Here is a 21,696-nt window from a genome sequence, read left to right as displayed (position 1 = left end):
AGTCGAAGGGAGATGTGTTCTGGCGGTGGTGGTTGTGTAGGTCTTCACTCAGGTTGGTGAGTTTGTCTATGTTCTGTTCTACAAGGCCCAATTGTTGACATAGTAGCAGCATTCTTCACGAAGGAAAAAGCAGGTCCCTTCTTTTTCAGCTGTCAGCAGATCTAACGCTCTTCGATTTTGGAGCGTAACCTGAGCCTGTGAAGTTAGTTGTCTTTGTAGTGAGGCCAGCGAGACAGAAGTGGTTTCTAGGGCGATTTGTAGGCGATCTGCAAAATCTTGGGCAGAAATGACACCGTGGCCCAGGGCACTTCCCGCGAGCCCTGAGGCCGCAATGGAAGAGGCCAAGCTGAGACCCATTGTGACGGGCAAAAAGATGGCTCGTCTTGGCCGGGGCCCTAGGAGAAGCCACCGGAATTCAGACTCATCATGTAGAGTTAATTGAGGGACCACCATGACAGGGAAACAAGACCAGGGTGGACGTATTGACGCAGCGGGTGAGTGTTCTGTTGCACCAGAAGAACTGTCCCGGAGCAGAGGGGGTGGTCGTGGTCACAGTATGGTTGGTAGGCGGTGTCCATGAAGTAGTAGGCGGGGGTCAGTGTGGGAGGTGAGAAAGCACACGCGATCTGCATAGGGCTGGCGTGGAGGCTTGGGTTCCCAAAGGGGAATGCGAGTGAGCGGAGTGGAGCATGAGGGAGCCGATGGGGGGAGTCATTTGGGGATTAGAATAGCTTAGAGCAGACATCCTCAAAGTACAGCCCGTGGGACACATGTGGGTGTTTTTGCCCGTTTGTTTTTTTACTTCAAAATAAGATATGTGCAGTGTGCATAGGAATTTATTCATAGTTTTTTTTAAACTATAGTCCGGCCCTCCAGCTGTCTGAGGGACAGTGAACTGGCCCCTGTTTAAAAAGTTTGAGGACCCCTGGTTTAGAGGGACAGCAGCCAGCAGGGATCGCTGAAGGGAGGCGCAGAGGAAACAGTGGGAAATATTAGGGATTATTTCAGAGGAATTTAGGAAGGCAAGGGTATGTTGAACGATATCTAGCCAGGAGGAGAGAAGAGAGTGTCGAGGGTAGGGAGGAAGCTGTCCGGCTAGAGTTTGTTCTGCCTGAAGAATATTGGTAGATATTTGAATCTGAGTCTGAAGCGATGTTTGGGGAAGAAGGACATATTCTTGGCTGGTACAGAGTTTCCCTTGAGGAGTAGAGTACCACTGACTCCAATATAGTTTTCCTGTGACTCCTGTCACCCACTGCTGATCCCAGGGGTCAGAGATATCTAATCTAAAACCAGACCCTGACTCACCAGAGTAGAACATGTCTCGGCCCTTGCATTTATCAGTTTTGTGCATGTAGCAAGAGGAGTAAAGGCAGCCACCATAGGTGTCAGGGGTTTTTTGTGGGTTTTTTTTTTTTTTTTTTTTTTTGCAGTAATTGGCCATTTGATCAAAAGTGAAACAAAGGACAGTGGCATATCTAAGTTTGACAGTGACTAGGGTTAAAAGGATGGTTATAGTCGACTGACACCCTGCAGGGGAACATCAGCTTGGCCAGCCAACAGAGTTATGCAAGTAGAGTGCTGTGTGTCGGTTTCACGGACCTTAAATCTCCAGACATAGATGGGATCAGGAGCAGCTGTTGGAAGGGTCAGAAGATACAGACGCCCGTGTGAGACGGAGCTTAGTGGGACCTATCTGCTGGCAGGAGTAGCATGGGGAGGCATCTTGAGGGGGAGACCTTTTGATGCACGAGATGTGATTCCAGGAACCTGCAGGGTGGTTCAGAAGTTTTACGGCCGTAGGTGTCATTAAAATGGCTGTATGGGGCCCTGTCTGAGGGTCAAGGGGCTTAGGATGAAGAGTTTTGAGGAGTACCAAGCCACCAGGCTGGATACGTGTGTGAGGGGTATCAGAGTCGGTCGCTGCCACCTAAGGCATATATCTGTCTGCGTGAGCCCGGGGGAGCTGTCTGAGGAGAGAAAGGTAAGGGAGGTAGGGCACACGTGGTGGAGGGTGGGAGGGAAGATGGTGATTAATGAGGAAAGGGGGCCATACATGAGCTCAAACGGGCTAAGGAAGGTAGGGCTGCGGGTAGCCGCTGTAATGCGGGTGAGAGCCATGGGGAGAAGGTCAGGCCAGGACTGGTGCGTTTCTCGAGAAAGCTTGGTTAAATGGTCTTTAATCAGCCTATTTGCCCGCTCGACTTCTCCTGACGACTGCGGCCTGCAAGGAATGTGAAGTTTCCATTCTATATCAAGTGCCTTGCAGATGTGGTAAACAACTTTGGAAATGAAGGCAGGGCCATTGTCAGACTGAATAGAGGAAGGGAGGCCAAAGCCAGGAATAATTTCTGTGATGAGAGTGGAGGCTACAACCCCAGCAACCTCGCTGGCAGTGGGAAAGGCGTCAACCCAACCTGTGAAGGCATCTCCCAGTGTTAAAAGATATTCAAAGCATCTAGGGGGTGGCATATGGGTGAAATCGACCTGCCAGTCTTGCCCAGGGAGGTGACCACGCATCTGGTGGGTGGTCATAGGGGGTTTGAGGCCTCCTTGGGGATTGACAGGAGCACAGATGCCACAGGCTGAGCAGACAGTTTTGATGAGGGAGTTTAGTGAGGGGTGTGAAAATAGAGGCTGTAAGAAATGAGAGAGGCCTTTAGCGCTGATACAGAGAGATGAGTGTGCCTGACCCACAAGTTCTGAAGCTTGTGCTTTGGGGAAAGCTAACTTGCCATCTAGTATGTCAGTGGTAGTTGAGCCTCCTTGTGTGAGGAGTCCCTCGTGTTTTTCTGGGGTGCAGCAGGGTTGGAGAGAGGGAATAGAAAGAAAGAGGAGAGGGCCCGGGCTGGAATGTTGTGGAGAAGTGAGGCTGCGGCCAACAGCCTTGGCATAGTTGTTTCCCTTAGTGACAGGAGACCTGTCCGCTAGGTATCCCTTGCAGTGTATGATAGCCAATTGGGTGGGCAGCTGAAGGGCCTCGAGGAGCCGGGAAATCAGAGTGGCGCTGACAACGGGAGCCCCTGGTGGAGAGGAAGCCGCGCTCTCTCCGTGTGGCCTAGTGGCAGTGGGCTACCATACAGGCGTATTTGGAGTCAGTATAGATATTGACAGTTTTGTCTGTGGCTGGATGTAAGGCTGGAGTAAGGGCAATCAGTTCTGCCTACTGGGAAGTGGTGTCCTCAGGGAGGCGGGACGCCTCTATAGCCTGAGAAGCCGAGACAAGGGCATAGGCTGCCCGGCGCTTGCCATCGTCTCCCACGCTCTAGGTGCTGTCAACAAACAGTGTTAAGTCTGCATCTGAGCGTGGTTGGTCCTAGAGGTCGGGCCTAGAGGTGGTGGCAGCATCGACCATCTCAGGGCAGGAGTGAGAGGAAAGGGTTAAGGACGGATGGCAGCAAAGTAGCAGGCTTTAAAGTAGGAGACTGTGTTGGGGTAGTGTTGGGATTTTTTATGAATAGGAGATGGAATTCCTGTAATCTAGAGGGAGTGAGGAGCGCCAACGAGCGGTGAGTTAGGAGATCTTGAAGGGGATGGGTAGAAAAGACATGAAGGTCCTGTCCTAGGGAAAGCTTCAGTGCTTCCCTGGTGAGAGAGGCTGCTGCGCTCAGTGCCCTAAGGCCAGGCGGCCAGCCACGGACTGTGGTGTCCAGTTGTTTGGATAAATAAGCCACTGGAGCACAGGTGGGCGGGCTCCAGGACCCTAAAGGTTGGGTGAGGACACCAAGGGCCAGGCCCTGGCACTCATCCGTGTAAAGGTAAAAGGGTTTTTCAGGATGAGAGAGTGTTAGAGGGGGTGCTTGTAGGAAAGTGTCACGAAGCTTCAGAAACACGCGGCAGGCAGCCTGAGGGTTTAGTAAAGGGCCAGTGGAGGCATCACAGGCTGCCTCACAGAGGGGTTTAGCAAGGAGAAAGAAGTTGGGGATCCAGTGTCAGAAGAAACCAACAAATTCGGCCAGGCGCGGTGGCTCACGCCTGTAATCCTAGCTCTTGGGAGGCCGAGGCAGGCGGATTGCTCAAGGTCAGGAGTTCAAAACCAGCCTGAGCAAGAGCGAGACCCCGTCTCTACTATAAATAGAAATAAATTAATTGGCCAACTGATATATATATAAAAAAAAAATTAGCCGGGCATGGTGGCGCATGCCTGTAGTCCCAGCTACTCGGGAGGCTGAGGCAGAAGGATCGCTCGAGCCCAGGAGTTTGAGGTTGCTGTGAGCTAGGCTGACGCCACGGCACTCACTCTAGCCTGGACAACAAAGCGAGACTCTGTCTCAAAAAAAAAAAAAAAAAAAACCAACAAATCCAAGGAAGGACAGAATCTGTTCAGCGATCGTGGGTGGTTGGAGATCGCGAAGAGCCCGTTGGCGGTCAACAGTGAGATCTGGGGACGTGGGGGTGAGACGAAGCCCAAGGTAAGTGACTGTGGGCTCGGACAGCTGGACCTTGGAGGGGGACACTCGATGGCACTTGGAAGTAAGGAAGTTCAGTGGAGAGGCAGTGTGCGTCTTAGAGTGCCGTAAAGAGGGGCTACAGGCCGGGCGCTGTGGCTCACGCCTGTAATCCTAGCTCTTGGGAGGCCGAGGCGGGCGGATTGCTCAAGGTCAGGAGTTCGAAACCAGCCTGAGCAAGAGCGAGACCCCGTCTCTACTATAAATAGAAAGAAATTAATTGGCCAACTGATATATATATGAAAAATTAGCCGGGCATGGTGGCGCATGCCTGTAGTCCCAGCTACTCGGGAGGCTGAGGCAGAAGGATCACTCAAGCCCAGGAGTTTGAGGTTGCTGTGAGCTAGGCTGACGCCACGGCACTCACTCTAGCCTGGACAACAAAGTGAGACTCTGTCTCAAAAAAAAAAAAAAAAGAGGGGCTACAGAGCCGTAGGTCATCAACGTATTGGAGAACAGTGCTAGGCTGTAAGGGACATTAGAGTAGGTCCTGGGCCAGAGCCTGACCAAATAGGTGGGGGCTGTCCCAAAACCCCTGGGGTAGGACAGTCCAAGTGAGTTACCTGGATGTATTTGTGTCAGGATCCTCCCACGTAAAGCAAAGAGATAGTAGCAGGCTGGGTCTAAGGGGATGGTAAAGAAGGTGTCTTTGAGGTCCAGGACAGAAAAGCGGGCAGCGGAGGGTGGAATATGAGAAAGTGAAGTGTAGGGATTAGGCACCACAGGGTGTATGGGGGCAACTGCCTCGCTAATGAGCCTCAGGTCCTAGACCAGCCGGTAGGACCCGTTTGGCTTCTTTATTGGGAGAATGGGTGTGTTACAGGGAGAATTAGTTGGGATTAAAAGTTTTTCTTTTAGAAGACGTCTAAAAGAACATCTTTTCTTTCAGAAGACGTTCTATAATGGGTTTTAGACCTCTGTGGTGGGTCGGTGAAATAGGGAACTGGGGGTGGGAAGGGAATGATGAAGGGTCTTTGAGTCGAATGAGGACAAGGGTGTGGTGTGTGGCCCCTACTGGGGTGGAGGTGTCTTAAACCCAAGAGTCTACAAGTTCAGGCGTGAGAGGCGGAGGGCAGGGGTAAGGAATCTGAAGAGAGGGATAGAAGAAGGGCAGATGTTGCTGAGGAAAAGTGGAGTGCGGTGCCGAATTTGGCTAATAAGTCTCTTCCTAAAAGTGGAGCAGGACAGGAGGGCATGATAAGGAAGGAATGGGTGATAGGACGGTTGTCTATAAGACATGTCAGAGGACCAGTAGTAGGGGCCGTGAAGGATTGCCGTCAATACCCATAACCAACACCTGGGAAGGATAACTAGGGCCTGAAAAAGAAGGCAGGACAGAGTAGGTAGCCCCCATGTCAACCAGAAAGGACACTGCCTTACCCGCTACCTTGATTGTTACCCTGGGCTTGGCGAGGGTGATCGGGGTCACCCAGTGGGGGCCTCCTCAGTCTTCAGCAGCCAGACGCAAAACCGCCATCAGCAGGTCTAGGGATGGAAGGACTGGCTCTCTGGACTTCTGTCCCGAGGAGCAGTCACTTTTCCAGTGTCCCTCTTGACCTCATTCTGGGCAAGGCTTGGTGGGTGGATGTGGCTGCGGGCACCACTTGGCCCAGTGGCCATCCTTACTGTATTTAAAACAGGTGCCCGGGGGAGTGCGGCTGGCTGCCTTACACGATGTGGATGGCTTTATGCGTCCTGCCGGCCGCAGGGCTGCAACCAAGGTTTGGGCCTTGCAGGTGTGCCTTTTGGTCAGCACGGGCCTCCTTTTGGGCCTCTGCCTGTTCATCTTGGGAATTAAAGATTTTAAATGCAATGTTTACCAGGTCTCAGATAGAGGTCTGAGGGCCTTTCTCTGCCTTTTTAAGTTTGTGTCTAATGTCAGAGGAGGACTGGGTGATAAAATGAGTTGAAAGGACGGTGGCCTCTGCTGGGGAAGTGGGGCCTAAGCAGGTATACTGGATGAGAGCATCTGTAAGGCCGCTGAGGAAGGCCGCGGGATTTTCATCTGGCTTCTGAGCGATCTCTCTAAGCTTATCATAATTAACGGCCTGATGGGCAGCAGCCTGGAGGCCAGCAAGAACGCATTGCAGCATGCAATCTTGGCGGGTCCTACCATCTCGGCTGGCAGGGTTGTCTGGCTGGTATTCCCACTCGGCCTCATTGCGTGGGGACAGCCTCGGCCCCAACCGGCATGGTGCGGTCCATTAGATGGACTTGTCCAGCATGTCCTTGAGCTACCACCCAGATGAGCTCTTTTTCATCAGCAGTAAGGGTAGAGGACAGTATGACAAAGATGTCATGCCAGGTAAGATCATTTGCCTGTGTCAAGTAGCGGAACTCTTTGGTGTACGCTGTAGGGTTGTTAGTAAAGGAGCCTAGACCCTTCTCAATCTGAGAAAGGTCAGAAAGGGAGAAGGGAACATGTACGCACACGACCTCAGGCGCTGGCTATCTCTCCCAGGGGACAGAAAAGGGTTTGGTCTGAGGGTCCTGCATGGGATCAAGTGTGGTGATTGACAGGATGTTGGCAGAGTGCCAGCTAGAGCGGTAGCAGAGGACGGTGGGGCACTAGGAGGAGGAGGAGGACCCAGATATGGTGAAGGCTGAGTGGGTGGAGAGGTAAGGGAGTCAGGCGGGTCAGAGAAGGTGGAAGAGGTTTCTAACTGGTCCTTCGGCTGAGAGGTGGAAGAGGCCAAGGACAGCAGAGGATTCCACGCAAGGAGAATAGGAGGGGTCACAGGTTTGACAGAGGGAAGGACAGGAGTGCAGATAGAAGAAAGCCTGGACATAAGGAATCTCCCCCCATTTGCCATTTTGGTGACAAAAGTTATCAAGATCTTGTAAGATGTTGAAATTGGGAGTCCCATTTTTAGGCCACTGTGACCCGTTGTCTAATTTGTATATCAGCCAGGTTGTGTTACAATAGAAAATAAGTCACTTGGGCTGAATACCAGGCTTGAGGCCCAGGGCTGTAAGATAGGCTAAGAGACAGCCCGGAGGCATGCTAGATTTGATTTTGGAGGGTTGATTGCCCACGGTGTCCTAGTCCAACAGAGAAAGGATGAGATCGGGGAGCCGGCATCCCAGGTCACTCATCAGGCTTTGGAGAGAAGGCTCTGAGCCTTGGGAAGAAGGCAACAAGGGTACAGGGGACATCTCTTACTGGTATCTTGTGTCTGGATGGAAGGGCCGACTGAGTGGATCAGGTGTCACTGAGGCACTCAGGGCCTTATGGATAGAAGGACTGACTGAGGGGCTCAGGTGTCCTGGAGACACTCAGGTCCTTATGGTGGAGGATCTCTGACTAGAGCCCAAGGTTTTATGGACAGAGACCCTGGAATGGACACATTGGGCTAGGACACATTGGACTAGGACCGCAAGGGCAGAGGGACTTACCCAGGCCAATTAGCTGACTGGCATCCAGTGGAGGTCCCGGTCCAAGGTCAGGAAGACATGAGAGGGGATGGCACGACCACGGCCCTGAGGCAGGCCAGCGTGACCAAGAATTCCCTCCCGGGTTTCAGCACCAAATGTAAAGTTTTCTGGTGGTGAAAGAAACAGAGAGAGTGGGGCCAACAACGTGGCTTTATTGAGAGCTCCTGGGCAAGGTTCACAGGTCCCAGGAGAATGGGGCCTGAGAAGTCACATCTGTTTGAAAGGGGTACGGGCTTTTATATTATGTGAAACAGGTTTGGGGATTTGGGGAAGGAAGAGCTGGGGATTTTCCACTGTGACCTTCAGTGGTTATTGAGAAATAGGAGGGGCTGGTGGTATTTGGTTAATCCAGGAACCCAAACTGTCTTATCCGGGTGGACATCCAGGTGTGGTTGTTTTCAGTGGGGCCTGGCAGTTGTCCTTGGCGGCTCTGGTCTTGTGAGCCTTTTCTTTTTGATCTAGGGAGGGGAGGGGGTTCCTGCCAGCCTTACAACTTCAGTTACACATTCCCCACTGTCAACTTTGCCCTTCCATATCTATGGGGGGGGGCGAGTTTGTCTCTCAAACTCCTGGGCTTATACGTCCTGTGTCATTGAGCTACTTCCTGCTGATTTTGTGCGATGTTTTAGATGGAAAGTTTGTACTTATTTATGCCATTGCAAAGCTTTGGCAGTAGATTTACAAAAATAAAGAATGAAATAGAAGGGCATGAACAACAACTACAACCATGAGGACTGACAAAGCGAAATGGAGGACACCTGATAAGAGATTTTAGCTGGATTGATATCTAAGACACCAGGAGGACTGTGGGTCCTTCCTGTCACCTTGTATATCATGTCTGAGGCAGCTCTGGGCAAGACAAAAATGGGGGTGTCTGAGTACAGAGCTATTAGTCTCAGCCTGTAGGTGACCAAGAAACTGGCTTCTGCAAATTCAAAGTGTAGGAGGGTAAAATTTATACAGGAATGTGACAGACCTCTCAGCGAGACAGATCAGCAGAAGAGGAAATGCTCACTATGGAGTTGTCTCTCCATCCTATAGACAGAACAAGTAGCCAAAGAAAGAATAGAAAAAAATCAGTACTTAAACAGATACTTTAGATGACTCAAAAGCTGTCCTACCCACTAGGGGCTTGGCTTCTCTTCCTCCATGGGACACTTCTTTAGCATGATGGACCCAAGGTTTTACTCCTGACAAGGTGTGAGTTGTTAGACGCACTGCATAGGGTCCTTTCCACTTCTCTGCCAGTGGTTGTTTAGGTCGTTGTCTTTCCACGCTTTAAGCAATAAGCCTGGTCTCCTGGTTTAAAGGGGTCAAGAGGTGTCTACAGCTGGGGCAAGGACCTTGTCAAGGCAAACTCATGCACAATGGTTAGCACCTGGCTCACCCATTCACCTGTTTGACATACTGCTTCACACTGCTTTCCTTACTCATGGTTATATTACCATACTTATCTCGGGGTGCTAGGAAGGGTCTCTGACTAACTATTTTATAGGAGCTTAAGCCTGCTTCTAGTGGCTACCCTTATCCAGAGGAGGGCAAGCGGCAACACCCTGTCCCCCTTTAATGGGTTTCATGCAATTTCCATTCTAGCTGTAGGGCTTTGCTTACTGAGTTACCTCTGATATATAAAGGAGGGTCCATTATCACTCTATATGGAGGAAGGAGCCCATATCATGAAATGAGTTCCTCCAGAAGGACTCTGGTAACTGCAGATGCTCTCTTCATTCGGGTAGGATGAGTCTCTCCCCAGCCTAAAAAAGGTATCTACTGATACAAGTTCTGGCATCTGAGTGAAATCGGTTTGCCAGTCACTAAAAGGGTGAATCCCCACACGTTGGGTTCCCTGTGCAGCAGACTGTTTTTCCTGTCTTTGATTGTTGCAAGCACATAAACAATTTGTTGCCAACAGGGTCCTCTTAAATGAGGTCCCACCAAATCCATCAAGGCATGACGCCCTGTGTGTGCATTCACATAGGTGCCTCATAAGGGCTGGACCAAGGCTTAGGGTAGGAGGACAAGTCCATGATGATTCTGTCTCCCCTTAGCTGTGCCATCCCAACATCAGAGCCCCAGTCTTTAGCTCTTTTTTCATCCTCATCAGTGTAGTGGGGTTTATATTGATGTAAATCCAGCTGGGATATCAAGGCCCCAAGGAACAGATCACCTTTGGTGGCCTTCTTAGCAGCCCTGTCAGTGGCCTGACTTTTTTTTTCCTCGAAAGTGTCTTCCTTTTTTGGTGACCAGGACAGTGCCTGATGGTCACCCACTTGGGCTCATCCAGGGTCTGTACCAGGGCTATCATTTCAGTGGCGTACATAACATCCTTATTTCCTGCTGTCAGGAGCCCTCTTTCTTTCCAGATAGCACCATGAGCACGCACAATCCTAAAAACATATTTAAAGTCCATATAAAAATTTACTTTTTTTCCCTCTGGATAACTGAAGAGCTCAGGTTAAAGCAATCATCTCAGCTATCTGGGCTGAAGTCCCAGGCAGCAGTGCCATTGTCTCCAGTACCCGTTGTTCTGTGACCACCACATAGCCAGCCCTTTGTTATCCATCCCCCATAAAGCTGTTCCTGTTAGCGAAAAGATCCCAATCTGGCCCTGGCATCAGCTGATCTGCAGATTTATGCTGCTAGGACAGACAGCCTCCAGAGCCTCTACACAGTCGTGCTGCAAAGGCTCGTTCTCTTCAGCTAGTAACAGGGTGGCAGGACTGAGGGTGATAGTAACTTACAAGTAACGCTACTGCCTGGAGGCAAGGAGGCCTTCCTCTCACAGTGTTGTCCAGTAGCTTTGACAAGTATGCCACTGGCTGGGGGATGTCTCCCAGCATCTGTCTGAAGCCCCAGGCCATTATTTTTCATGAACATATAATTTAAATTCTTTCTGCAAGCCAGGCAACCCCAAAGCAGCGGCAGTCATAAAGGTCTGCTTTAGTTCTTTCAAAGATATTTTGACAGTCTGTAGTCCAGACCAGTGGCTCCACATCTGTTCCTTTAAGGGCCTCATACAAGGGCTTTGCTATTAGTCCAAAGTTTGGGATCCAGATGCGACACAACCCTGCCGTTCCTAGGAACCTGCGTAGTTGTTACGGGCTCCCTTGCTAACTTGGAATCCCTGATAAGTAACCTGCTGTTTGCAAATCTGTCCAATTGTAGGTTCCACAAGTACCCTGCTGAGCCCTCACCAGACAGGGCAGGAGAGCCTTTTTAAACCCTGAGGCAACACAGTCCAGCAGCTCCATGAAGCCACCCTAGTCCCAGGATCCTGCCATTCAAATGCAACTGAGTGTCATTAATAGTCACTTGTTCAATATCATTAATGGCAGGTAGATCCTGCACAGATCTATACTCATTGGTATGGGGAATTTTAATTTTTTTGTATGTCCTGGGTCCCATCACCTTTACGGCCTTACATTTTGGTAGCTTTCTTCTTGCAAATGCTGCAACAATGTACAGGTCTGCTGAGGTCCAAACTGCTCCACAGTGGCAGCCTCTTGTGTGCCTCACCAGGCCCTGGTAGTCATCCAGCAGAAGCTTGGTGGTGGCCTCGGAGGTCAGCTTCTGCCGCTTCTGGAACAGCTCCCAGTGCTCCCACTGCTCGCCTAGGTCCGCCAGATTTGGCAGCGGCAGGAGCAGCTCCAGCTCTGGCAGTGGCTCTCCAGGCTCTGCCTCCTGGGCCCGCAACAATGAGTTCCTCAGATGCCCCTTGCCAAAGGCTGCCTTGTCGCTGCCTGCCCCTGCCAGCCCCTGCCTGGCTCCCAGAGTGCCATATGCAGTTGGTGGCGGGGCCAGGGCAGCAGCCAGTGGGGAGGCCTCAGGCTGCTTCTGTGCACATGGCTTGGCAGTGGTGGCACTCCTGTGCTAATTAAAAGGCCCGCTAATCAAGTCCCCACTGTCAGTTGTACCTGGGGCTCCTGTGGGGATATTTGGGTTGGAGCCACTAGTGAGGCATGGAGCCCTGGGGCCCGTACTGCGTCATCTGAACTCAAAGAACCATTTGCTTTCCTGAGGGTTTCTTGTTATCTGGAGCCCTTTGCAATTTTGGGCAGCATTCTTTCTAATGTCCGTCCTTTTTACAAAAAGTACTTCAACCTGGGGTGACCTTTTTCCGCCCTTTCTTTTGACTGTTTCAAAGGACCCTTAGCCCAGCTAACAGAACACACGGAGGTTTCAGTTTCTATTCTTCCCTAGTGTTATATATTTTAAAGGTAATATCAGGAAACTGTGAGGAATTCATGCCAATTGTCCCTTCCACACGCTGCAGCTTCCTCTGTATATGGAGCTCTCTGCCCTGTAAAAGTTATGTTATTGGCCACATATTTTCAGGGTCCCCAGATCCACATCTGTATATTTCCAATATGCCCGATAGATGTGTTTCAGAGATTCAGAGGGCTCTTCATTAGCTTTTTGTTGTAATTCTTGGACCTTGTTTAAACTCTTATGTCTAGGCACTCCCTTCCAGAGTACACTTCCAGAGTATACTTGCCAGAATACACTTCCAGTAATGATTTATTCTCATACCAACTGTATCCGCATTAGGATCCCAATTTGTGTAAGTCCAATAACACTCTACCTGCTGTCGTTGTGCCATCAAACCTCATATTTGATATTGCCATAATGGAAATTGCCTTGCCCCAGCCATGGGTGGCCTCTGGCCAAATTGAGTTCCCTGGTAGGTCTTAGAGGAGAGATCATTCTCACTTCAAGTCATAATCTAGTGGGTGTGGGCCTGAAGAATAGGTCCCAGTTGCACCCTCCCTGGTCCCTCTCATGGTGCTAAGATAGCAGCATCATCAGGGGATGGTGGCAGTGGCAGTTGTCCCTGCTATGGCTCTGTACAGGGCCACTTCCCAGGCCCGCTGTGGGGCAGCAGGTCCCCAGCAGTGCAGGCTTGACCATGGGCGAGACTGGTGCCTTCCCCAGCAGGTGGGAAGCTGGCAGTAGGGGAGCAGATAAAGGGCTCATGTGATCCAACCTGGTTAATTCCTCCCCAATTTTATCACCTGGATTTTCAGCCTCTTTTTTATGCAATTGCATGAAAGATCATACATATGGAATCTTGTCCCATTTATCTGAACTTTGACAAAATAATTCCAGTTGTAAGATAGCGTAATAATTTAAGGCTCCATTCAACGGCCACCTCTCCTTACACTCTAGCACATACGTTGGATTACAATAACACCATTCCCTTTTAGACATAGACCTATAGCTATAAATTGGCCATTCAGCCAAGATTGTCCCCAAGGGGCTTTCAGATGGAATAGAAATGGAGCCTCCCATGTTGGCAAACAACAATGAACACAACACAACAAGTAGACAATACAGGGAATTCCCAATGCAAACAACCTCAAATGCCAGGTCCTTACCAGACAAATGGGAACCTCACAAACAAGAACCAACATCTCCTAATCCAAAAGGGAATGAATTCCCCAGGTTCCCTAGTTCTGCTCAATTGTGACTTCCACCCCCAAATGGCGCCTCGTAACAAATGCCCTGCCACAGGGCTAGAAGGTTTAAAAATCTCCCCCAACTGTCGTGATACTTTCCAAATCCATTTCCTTTTCCTCAAAAAGTTCAGGTTGGTTGGAGTTGCATCTAATTTGCGGAGAAAGAGACGGGAGTTCCCCAGAGCTAAACAGGCTCCAGCCGCTGCTGGGGTGTTTCCTTGTTCTCTCACCCCAACAAGATGCTGCTCCCACTAATGCAGACCCAGGGCTTGGCCTAGGCTGCCCCCTGCTTCTTCCTGCTGCAGCAGCAGTCACGGGTGCCATTCCACCAGGGTGCTGAGGGCCCACCTGGGGCTCCAAATTCTGTTACTGAAAGTTCAGGACTTGCCCCTGCAGCCAAGGGAAGAAAAAGGACAAGTGGCTTGAAGAGAAGGAAAGAGAAGTTTGTTAATTTGCCAGCAAATGAGGAGGTTGGCAGATTCTCATCTTAAAAAAAAAAAAGAAAACACTCATCCTCCCATCTGTAAGCAGGAATATAGAGCTTTTAAAGGGAACTTTCAGCTTCAAGCAGTGGCTGTTGAACTGCAGCAACTCCAGTGAAGACAATCTTGTGACTTCTGCCCAGACAATTCCGCTGACCCGTCTCCTGTGATACAAAGAACAAAAGACACTCCCCTGCCTCTCTGATCACTGGCCTCAGAATGCAGGTTTAAAATCCCAAAAATGGTGAGGGGGCAGAGAGAGAACTTGTGACACGTTTTGCCCTTTCTCAGGCCCTTGCTTCTGTTGCAGCTACAGTGAGCTGCGATGTGCTACTGCACCCCAGTAACAAAACAAGACCCTGTCTCATAAATAATAATGACTTTCTAAAAAAGCAACAACTATTGACTGAGATATCTTCCTCCCCAAAGCTTCCATATGTGTTTTTAGAAAGAGGGAAAAAATTACAGACCAGAAGGGATAGGGAGTGCCCCTCCAGGTCTGCAACAGCCCAGCTGACCTGTGTCTCGGGGCAGGTTCAGGTTGGCGAGTCAGTGCTCGGCTCTGACACCCAGTGGAGGCTTCTGGGCTAGAAGCAGCTCTGGGGCTATCCTGCCCTGCCCTGCCCATCCAGGTCACAAGGCTCCCCCTTACCACCAGCAGAAGTAGACCCTGCCGTGATGGGGGCTCCTCCCACTCTGAAGTGGTGCATGCTCCTGTACCCACAGATTGAGGAGCTCTGAACTCATGGCCTCCAGCCCCTTGCCTCACAGGTGACAGACACTGAGACTAGGCAGGTCGTTTCACCTTTTGCCAAGGTCACACAACCACACGGTGCCAGAGCCCGTACTGAAGTCCAAAGGTCCCAATGCCTACACTTTCCGATCTCATATCCTTTCTGTCGTTTGTTGGAGTCTAACAGCTAGATCTCTTCTCAGTCCTTGGAGATGCTGGTGCCCAGCATCAGGCCACGGTAACCTGTGGCCCCCTGGCAGGGTCCTGGGTGGTGACATGCCCCTCCCACTCTCCCTCCCCAGCTGCACCGGCTCTGTTGGAGTTTACGCAACAGCCAAGAAGAAAGGGTAGACCTGGCCATAGAGATGCGAAGGAACAGACTCCCCTCGTCCGCGTCACAGTCAGGTGAGAAGGCAGATCCAGAGCCCCGGGCAGGGGTCCTGTGCGGCCTGCGATCTGCACCCTCAGAACTGTGCTTCCAGGCAGAGGCCCCATCCTTCACTTGTCCCGAGGTGTGTTTAGGGCACTCGAGGTGGCAATGCCCATGGCACCTCCACGCAGAGCGGGCTGGGCGAGGGAGAGGGCAGCACACGCCCTGGCAGGCCTGCAAGCTGCGTGGAGCGGGCGGCGGAGAGGTGTGGGGCTGAGGCAGGGGGCACCCCAGGCCACGAGGGGGAGGCAGAGGAGGGGCAGGGAATCTGAAGTGTCTGGTGTCCCAGAACTGGCAGGGATGGGGTGCACAGTCAGGCGCATGCTGAGGCGACGAAAGGCAGGGCCTGAGGCCTGGCTGGTTTGGCCTCACGGAGACTGTGCTGGGGTGCGCTGCCCAGGAGGGGGCGCTGGTGGCCACAGAGGGCTCCTTGTGAGGGGTGCGGGACATGGTCTATGAGGACCTGCCTGTCTCCAGGGGGCGTGGGTGGGGGAACAGCCCACCTAGGAGGGCGCCAGGGGGAAGCGGGTCTGGGGAAGTAGGTTTCAGTCCCAGCAAGAAGGGAGAGAATTTTCCAGGGATAGGCTAATGCCCTGGGACCTTCAGGGGGTGAGGAGGAAGTGTTTGAGCAGACAGAGTCAGAAAAGGGGTGTTGAGGGTCATGGGGGAGGGTGACCTGAGCTGCTTTCGGTCCCTGACGCAAACGGGGATAAAGGGCATAATGAGATTAGCCCCGAGGCTCAGGGGACAGTACGGGGAGGCTGAGTCTGGGGAGGCAGGGAGGGGCCTGGCTGGGAGCAGGCAGGGTTCTGGGCCCCTCTGCACTCCTGCCAGGGAAACCCAGGTCCCAGAGAGACCTGGGGCTGCCTCCTGACACCGGCAGGAGATGCACACCTGGCCAGGGTGGGCTCCATAGGCTTCTGTGGAGCAGGGTGTGGCCTCTCGGGCATGGGACCCCACGCCCCTGGAGGGTGCAGGGCTCCCTGCAGATGCCCGCTGTGGTTCTTCTCCTCTAGGGGGTACAAGCTGGCTCACTCGGTACCCACAGTGTGCCAGGCACTGCCACAGTCTCACCCATACGTGAGAGGCACAATCATTATTCCCATTTTACAGCCAGGGAAGCTGAGGCCCTGACCAATGCAGTAACTTGCCCTGGGCTCCGTACCCAGTCCATGGCAGAGCTGGGATTTCAACACGGGCAGTCTGGCTCCGATGTGTGGGCGTGGAGCCACTGAGCTGTGCCACTGCCTTCTCTGGCCTTTGCTGTTTGCGGTGACAGTTGTACCTCTGGGCTGTGATTGAATGTCCAGTTGCCTTTTCCATATTGGCTCCAACGCCTCTCCAAGCAGCAGCCTCTCAGTCCCAGCAGCCGTGTAATGGTGTGACAACGTGGGTGTGTGAGGACACAGGCGAGGGTGTGGTGCTCAGGGCTTCTCAGTGCCAGCGCCAGCTATCTGTGTCCCCTGCCCTACGCCTGTAACAGAGGCTTCCCTGTCCCTGGCCGATGAGTTCCATCATGCCTGATGCCTCCTCAGCCTTGGCTGCGGGGACAGGAGCTCAGGAGACGCCGGCTCGGAGGCTAGCCAAGGGATGAGATACAGAAGACATCACAGCATATTCTGCTGGGAGCCTGCTCTGACAGAACGGTTGTCTTGTCATCTGGGAGGGAACCATTCCCAGGAGCAGCGCCAGGGTCACATTCCAGGCGGCTGCTGTGCCGGAGCTGGCCGTGGTGCTGACCCGAGCCTGAGCAGGCCCCGAGGGGCAGGGACACCAGAGTAATGTTCAAGCCCCAGAGTTCAGGGTTGTCATTAGTTTGGCCTGGAGACATGAACAGCACCTTCCTCTCGTGCCTGCACTCCCTTCCTGGACCACAGGGATGTGCCTTCGCAGGCCCAGGGACGAGTAGTGAGACTGGTAGCCGCCTGGAAAAGACACTCCCCAAGAGGTCACCGAAGAGAGTGGTGCCCTAGACCTGCCGAGGCAGAGAGGGTGGGCTTTGCTGCAGCACACCAGCAACGCCCCAGGGAGGTCTGTGCTCCTGTGACGCCACCTCTGCAGTCCCAGTCGAGGGGATCTGGGCACAGCTGAGCACTCTGTAGCCCCATGCCACCCCCAAGTCACTCCCCACACCCCTTGTCCTACTCTGACCTTGGTGTGTCTTTGAGGAGGGTAGGAGGCATTCCACAGCCAGGGGCTGAGGACGGGACTCCCTGCCAAGATGGGACTCTCCACAAGGGCTGTGCTCCCCGGCGCACCCCTGACCTTGCCTGTTCCCTCTGTTCCAGGTGTATTCAAGGAGACCCAGGGCTGCCCCGGGAGGGCCTGGGACCTGTTCTGTGGCCTGGAACCACAGCTGGGCCCCAAAGTGGCCCCAACAAAGACATCCAAGGAGACAGTGGAGCCTGGTGACACATCGAAAGGCACAGAGGGGCTGGCCCCAGGAAGGGCCACCAAGAAGACAGAAGGTAGAGAATGGGGCGACACATCGGAGAAGCCCTTCTGGAGGCACTTTGTCAACATCAGTGCTGTCCTCCTGCTGGTGCTTGTGACCCTCTGCCACCTCTACTACATCTAAAGCCGCTTGGCCTGGCACGCCCCTAGGGCGGCGGAGCTGCTGCCTCCCAGACTCCCTCCTCGCAAAGGGTGAGAAGCGCCTCCTGCGAGAGACTCACGGGTCTGGGCCTGAGGACTGCACTCATGAAAATGCTCCCTTGGTGCCCTGCATCAAGCACCACCAGCTGCAGGACACACGTGCCACGCCACAGGCCGGGGCGAAGTCCATTCGCGATTGCAGACACTATGCAAATGGGAACATCTGTTCCTTTACGAAATGAGTCATTTTCTCCAAATGGCTCTACTGCATAAACACTGACTTTCACTTTAAATTTAGTTTTGGCTTTTCATCTCTAGATATATTTGGGATTTTTGCTTGTGTTTACTTCACTGTTACCATTTCTTTCCTGCTTTGTTCTCTCCACGCCCTCAGAGGGGCAGCCCTGCCGGCCAAGATGCTGTGCACTAGGGCACGAACGCTTCCGCCCCTGCCTGGACCAGGGGTGGGGCCGAGGCAGGCTCTGCTCGAAGAGAACAGTCCTCCCCACAGCTCAGCACAGTCTGGGGCGTGTTCTGGCACCTCGCAGCCCTGGAGGGCAGATGGAGAGACCCCTGGCCTCGCAGAGCTCTCCCCAGCCCTGTCCATCTGCCTGCAGCGGGCTGCCACTGGGGGTTGGCCCACAGGGTAGATCCCCTTTGGCCATCAGACACAGGCCACTCCTGGGCTGTCCTTCTGTAGAGACCCCCAAACCTCTCCCTCTTCCTTCTTTCTAGACCAAAATAAATGATTTGTGTGTTTAGGGAAAATCTGTCAGGTGCCTTGAAGTAATTTCATCACAAGAATCATTCTCTGAAGGTGTGGTCATATGACCAGGCCTCATCCCTTCTTTAATCCTTCATCTGGCATTTCTGAGTTCCTACTAGGTGCCAGCCTCTGTGTGGAGCTCCAAGGCAATAGCTGTGAACACAGCACTTGGGAGCTGGTCTCTGGAGTGTAGGTCTGCAGGGGAAAACAATTGTAGCACTGGCCAGTATTTTGTGTGGCTTACTGTTTTCAGGCCCAGGGTAAATGCATTATCACGTTCAAGCCACAAAACTGCCATGTGGAAGGATGAGAATTAACCGCATTTCACAGGGAGGAGACTGAGGCTCAGCAAGGGAACCTAGCAACGGGGTGGACACAAGGCCTGCAGCACCTTGCCTGACACCCAGGCTACATGCTGGCCCACCACGCAGTGTGTGCACTGCAGCAGTGCCCAGCAGGGAGCCCCACCTGGCCCCAGAGTCAGGTAAGGAGAAGGTCAGTTGTCTGGATAACAGAAAGGACACATAAGACACGAGGCAAGAGTACAAGGCATGTTTGAGGATGTCAAGACATAGTATGTGCATGGAGAACGGTGGGAAGGGAAGGGGAAGGGCCTTGTATGTTTTGGAGGCCCAAGGGGACTTAGGCAGGGAAGGAGCTGCTGCTGGGAAGATGAAAGGGAAGCAGGAACAGCCACCAGGAGCCTGTTAGGGCAATGCAGGCAAGTTCGTGGCAAAGAGAAGGGGACCTTTGGCGAGAGGTGACTCTCTGGCTTGAGCATGTGGATGAAGGCACTAATTGCAGAGACAGGTCACACTGGAGAAAATACAGGTACAGGGAAAAGATGAGCTTATTTCTGACATACAAAGGTTGAGCTGCATGAAAATGTTTATTGCTATCTTGACAATACTAAGTTTTCTGATCCATGAACATGGGATGTCTTTCCTGTATATTTAGGTCTTCTTTCATGTCTTTCAACACTGTTTTGTTTTCAGTGCACAAATCTTACACTCCTTTCATTAAATTTATTCCTAAGTATTTTATGCTTTTTTATGCTATTATAATTGAAATTGTTTCCTCAATTTCATTTTTGGATGGTTCATTGCTAATGTGTGGAAATACAATTAATTTTTTGTATTTTGATCTTGTATCCAACAATGATGCTGAATTTGTTTATTGGTTCTAATAGTTTTTAAATATATTCCCTTGGGATTTTTCTTATATAAGCTCGTATAATCTGTGAACAGAAATAGTTTAGTTCTTTCTTTACAGTCTGGATGCCTTTCTTTTTCTTGCCTAACTTCCCTAACTAGAACCTCCAGTAATATGCTGAATAGAAGTGACAAGAGTGGACATCCTTATCTTGTTCCTGATATTGGGGAAAGAACAGTTTTTCACCACTGAATATGATATCAGCTGAGGTTTTGAAGATGAAATTTATCATTTTGAGGAAGCTCCCCTCTATTCCTAGTTTGCTGAGAGTTTGTTTTGTTTTTTTTTTTGAGACAGGGTCTCACTTTGTCACCTGGGCTAAAGTGTAGTGGCATCACCATAGCTCACTGCAACCTCAAACTCCTGGCCTCAAGTGATCCTCCTGCCTTGGTTTCCCACAGTGTTAGGATTACAGGCTTGAGCCATCATGCCCAGCCTGTTTTTGTTTTTAATCATGAATGCAGTGTTGGGTTTTGTGGAATGCTTTTTCTGCATCTATTAAGATGACCATGTGATTTTTGTCCTTTATTCTATGGATATGTTGTATTATATATATATGTGTGTATATATATATATATATATATATATATATATATATATATATATAATTTTTTTTTTCAGATAGAGTCTGTTGCCCTGAGTTGAGTGCTGTGGCATCAGCCTAGCTCACAGCAACCTCAAACTCCTGGGCTCAAGCTATCTTCCTGTCTCAGCTCCTAAGTAGCTGGGACTACAGGCACATGCTACAACATGCAGCTAAAGTTTCTATTTTTAGTAGAGATGTGGTCTTGCTCTTGCTCAGTCTGGTCTCTAACTCCTGAGCTCAAGTGATCCCCCCGCCTCGGCCTCCCAGAGTGCTAGGATTACAGGTGTGAGCCACCGTGCCTAGCCTATTATATTATATTGATTGATTTTCATACACCAAACCAACTGTGCATTCCTGGGATAAACCACAGTTGGTCATGGTGTACGGTACTTTGAATATTTGCTGGATTTGGTTTGCTAATATTTGTTGAGTTTTTGTCTCTATAATCATAAGGAATATTGGTCTATAGTTTTCTTGTGATGTCTTTGTCTGGTTTTGGTATTAGGGTGGTATTACCCTTATAGAATGAGTTGGAAATATTCTCTCTTCTTCTATTTTTGAAACAGTTTGTGAAGGTTTGGTGTTCATTCTTGCCTGGAGACATTTAAGGGTAGATGTTAAGTTGGATATAAGGATCCAGAACTCAATAGAGAGGCTGGGGCTGGAGACCCAGATTTGGGGGCAAGAGGGCAGAGGGCAGGCCCAGCTAAGAAGGCAGCCAGGTGGAGGAGGTCCCCAGCCAGGTGGCTGAGATTGTTTGGGGAAATTGGGAGAAGGAGGCTAGCAGGACAGAACTGTGAGAAACACCAACACCACTGGCCATGCAGAGACAGAGGACTCTACGGGAGCCCAGGGCCTTGGCAGCAGGGACGGTGACCATGGCTGGAGCCTGGGGTAGAGCTAGTGCTGGCCTGCTCAGTGCTGAGGCAGGACTGGGACATGAGGAAGTGGAGCCCCTTGAGCACCTCTTTTCCTGAAGGAGAAAAGGTTTCCTCTCAGGGGGCCTTTTTTGAGGATGGGATTAAACCTGAAACCCCCAGCTGGGCCCAGCAGATAGTCCCTTCCAGAACAAGAGGGCCTAGCTGGGCTACATCCTTCATTTCAGGGATACAAACTTCTGTTTCTTCCCAGAAAGTGAGGGCCCCTGGGGCTTACTGAGAGGACCACAAGAAGAGGCTCACTTTGGGACTCTGGTTTTGCTGATAACGTTTATTCTGGGCAGAGCGGACATCCCACAGGAAACATGACTGCTGGGTAGTGTGTGAACAAGGGGAACCCTGTTTGAGACAGGGAGGCTCAGAAAGCCCTTGGGGAAAGATTAAGGCCCCAGCTCAGCCCAGACAAAGGCTCTGGCCCCAGGCTGAACTCTGGAGGCTCCTGTAGCTCCTCCAGCAGAGGCCAGAACCCTCCACCCCCCAGAACTGGGGGACTCCTGGGCCAGGCAGGGTTGGGGGTAGAGATTGAGGGGCTCTCTAGGTCACTCCCCAGCCTCATCCCCATGCCCCAGGCCCCCTGCAGCCTGGCTGCTCCTGGCCCGTCCTCTCTGCCCAGCT

At 51.6% G+C, this 21,696-nt stretch overlaps 1 protein-coding gene across 1 annotated transcript in view; it reads left to right on the top strand.

Moving 5' to 3' along the window:
* LOC105862777 (sodium/glucose cotransporter 1-like) overlaps positions 1-18,340 on the top strand; it is a 79,044-nt gene extending 60,704 nt beyond the window's left edge. Inside the window, exons 11-12 of the mRNA XM_075996743.1 lie at positions 14,857-14,959; positions 17,273-18,340. Of these exons, the coding sequence (XP_075852858.1) occupies positions 14,857-14,959; positions 17,273-17,396 (227 nt within the window). The 3' untranslated portion in view covers positions 17,397-18,340. The remainder of the gene's footprint in view (positions 1-14,856; positions 14,960-17,272) is intronic.
* Positions 18,341-21,696: the final 3,356 nt, after the last annotated feature.

The sequence above is a fragment of the Microcebus murinus genome, chromosome 22 (assembly GCF_040939455.1).
Source record: "Microcebus murinus isolate Inina chromosome 22, M.murinus_Inina_mat1.0, whole genome shotgun sequence".
Classification (NCBI taxonomy): Eukaryota; Metazoa; Chordata; class Mammalia; order Primates; family Cheirogaleidae; genus Microcebus; species Microcebus murinus.
The sequence above is the reverse complement of the archived record's forward strand: the minus strand, read 5'-3'. Positions and strand labels throughout refer to the sequence as shown.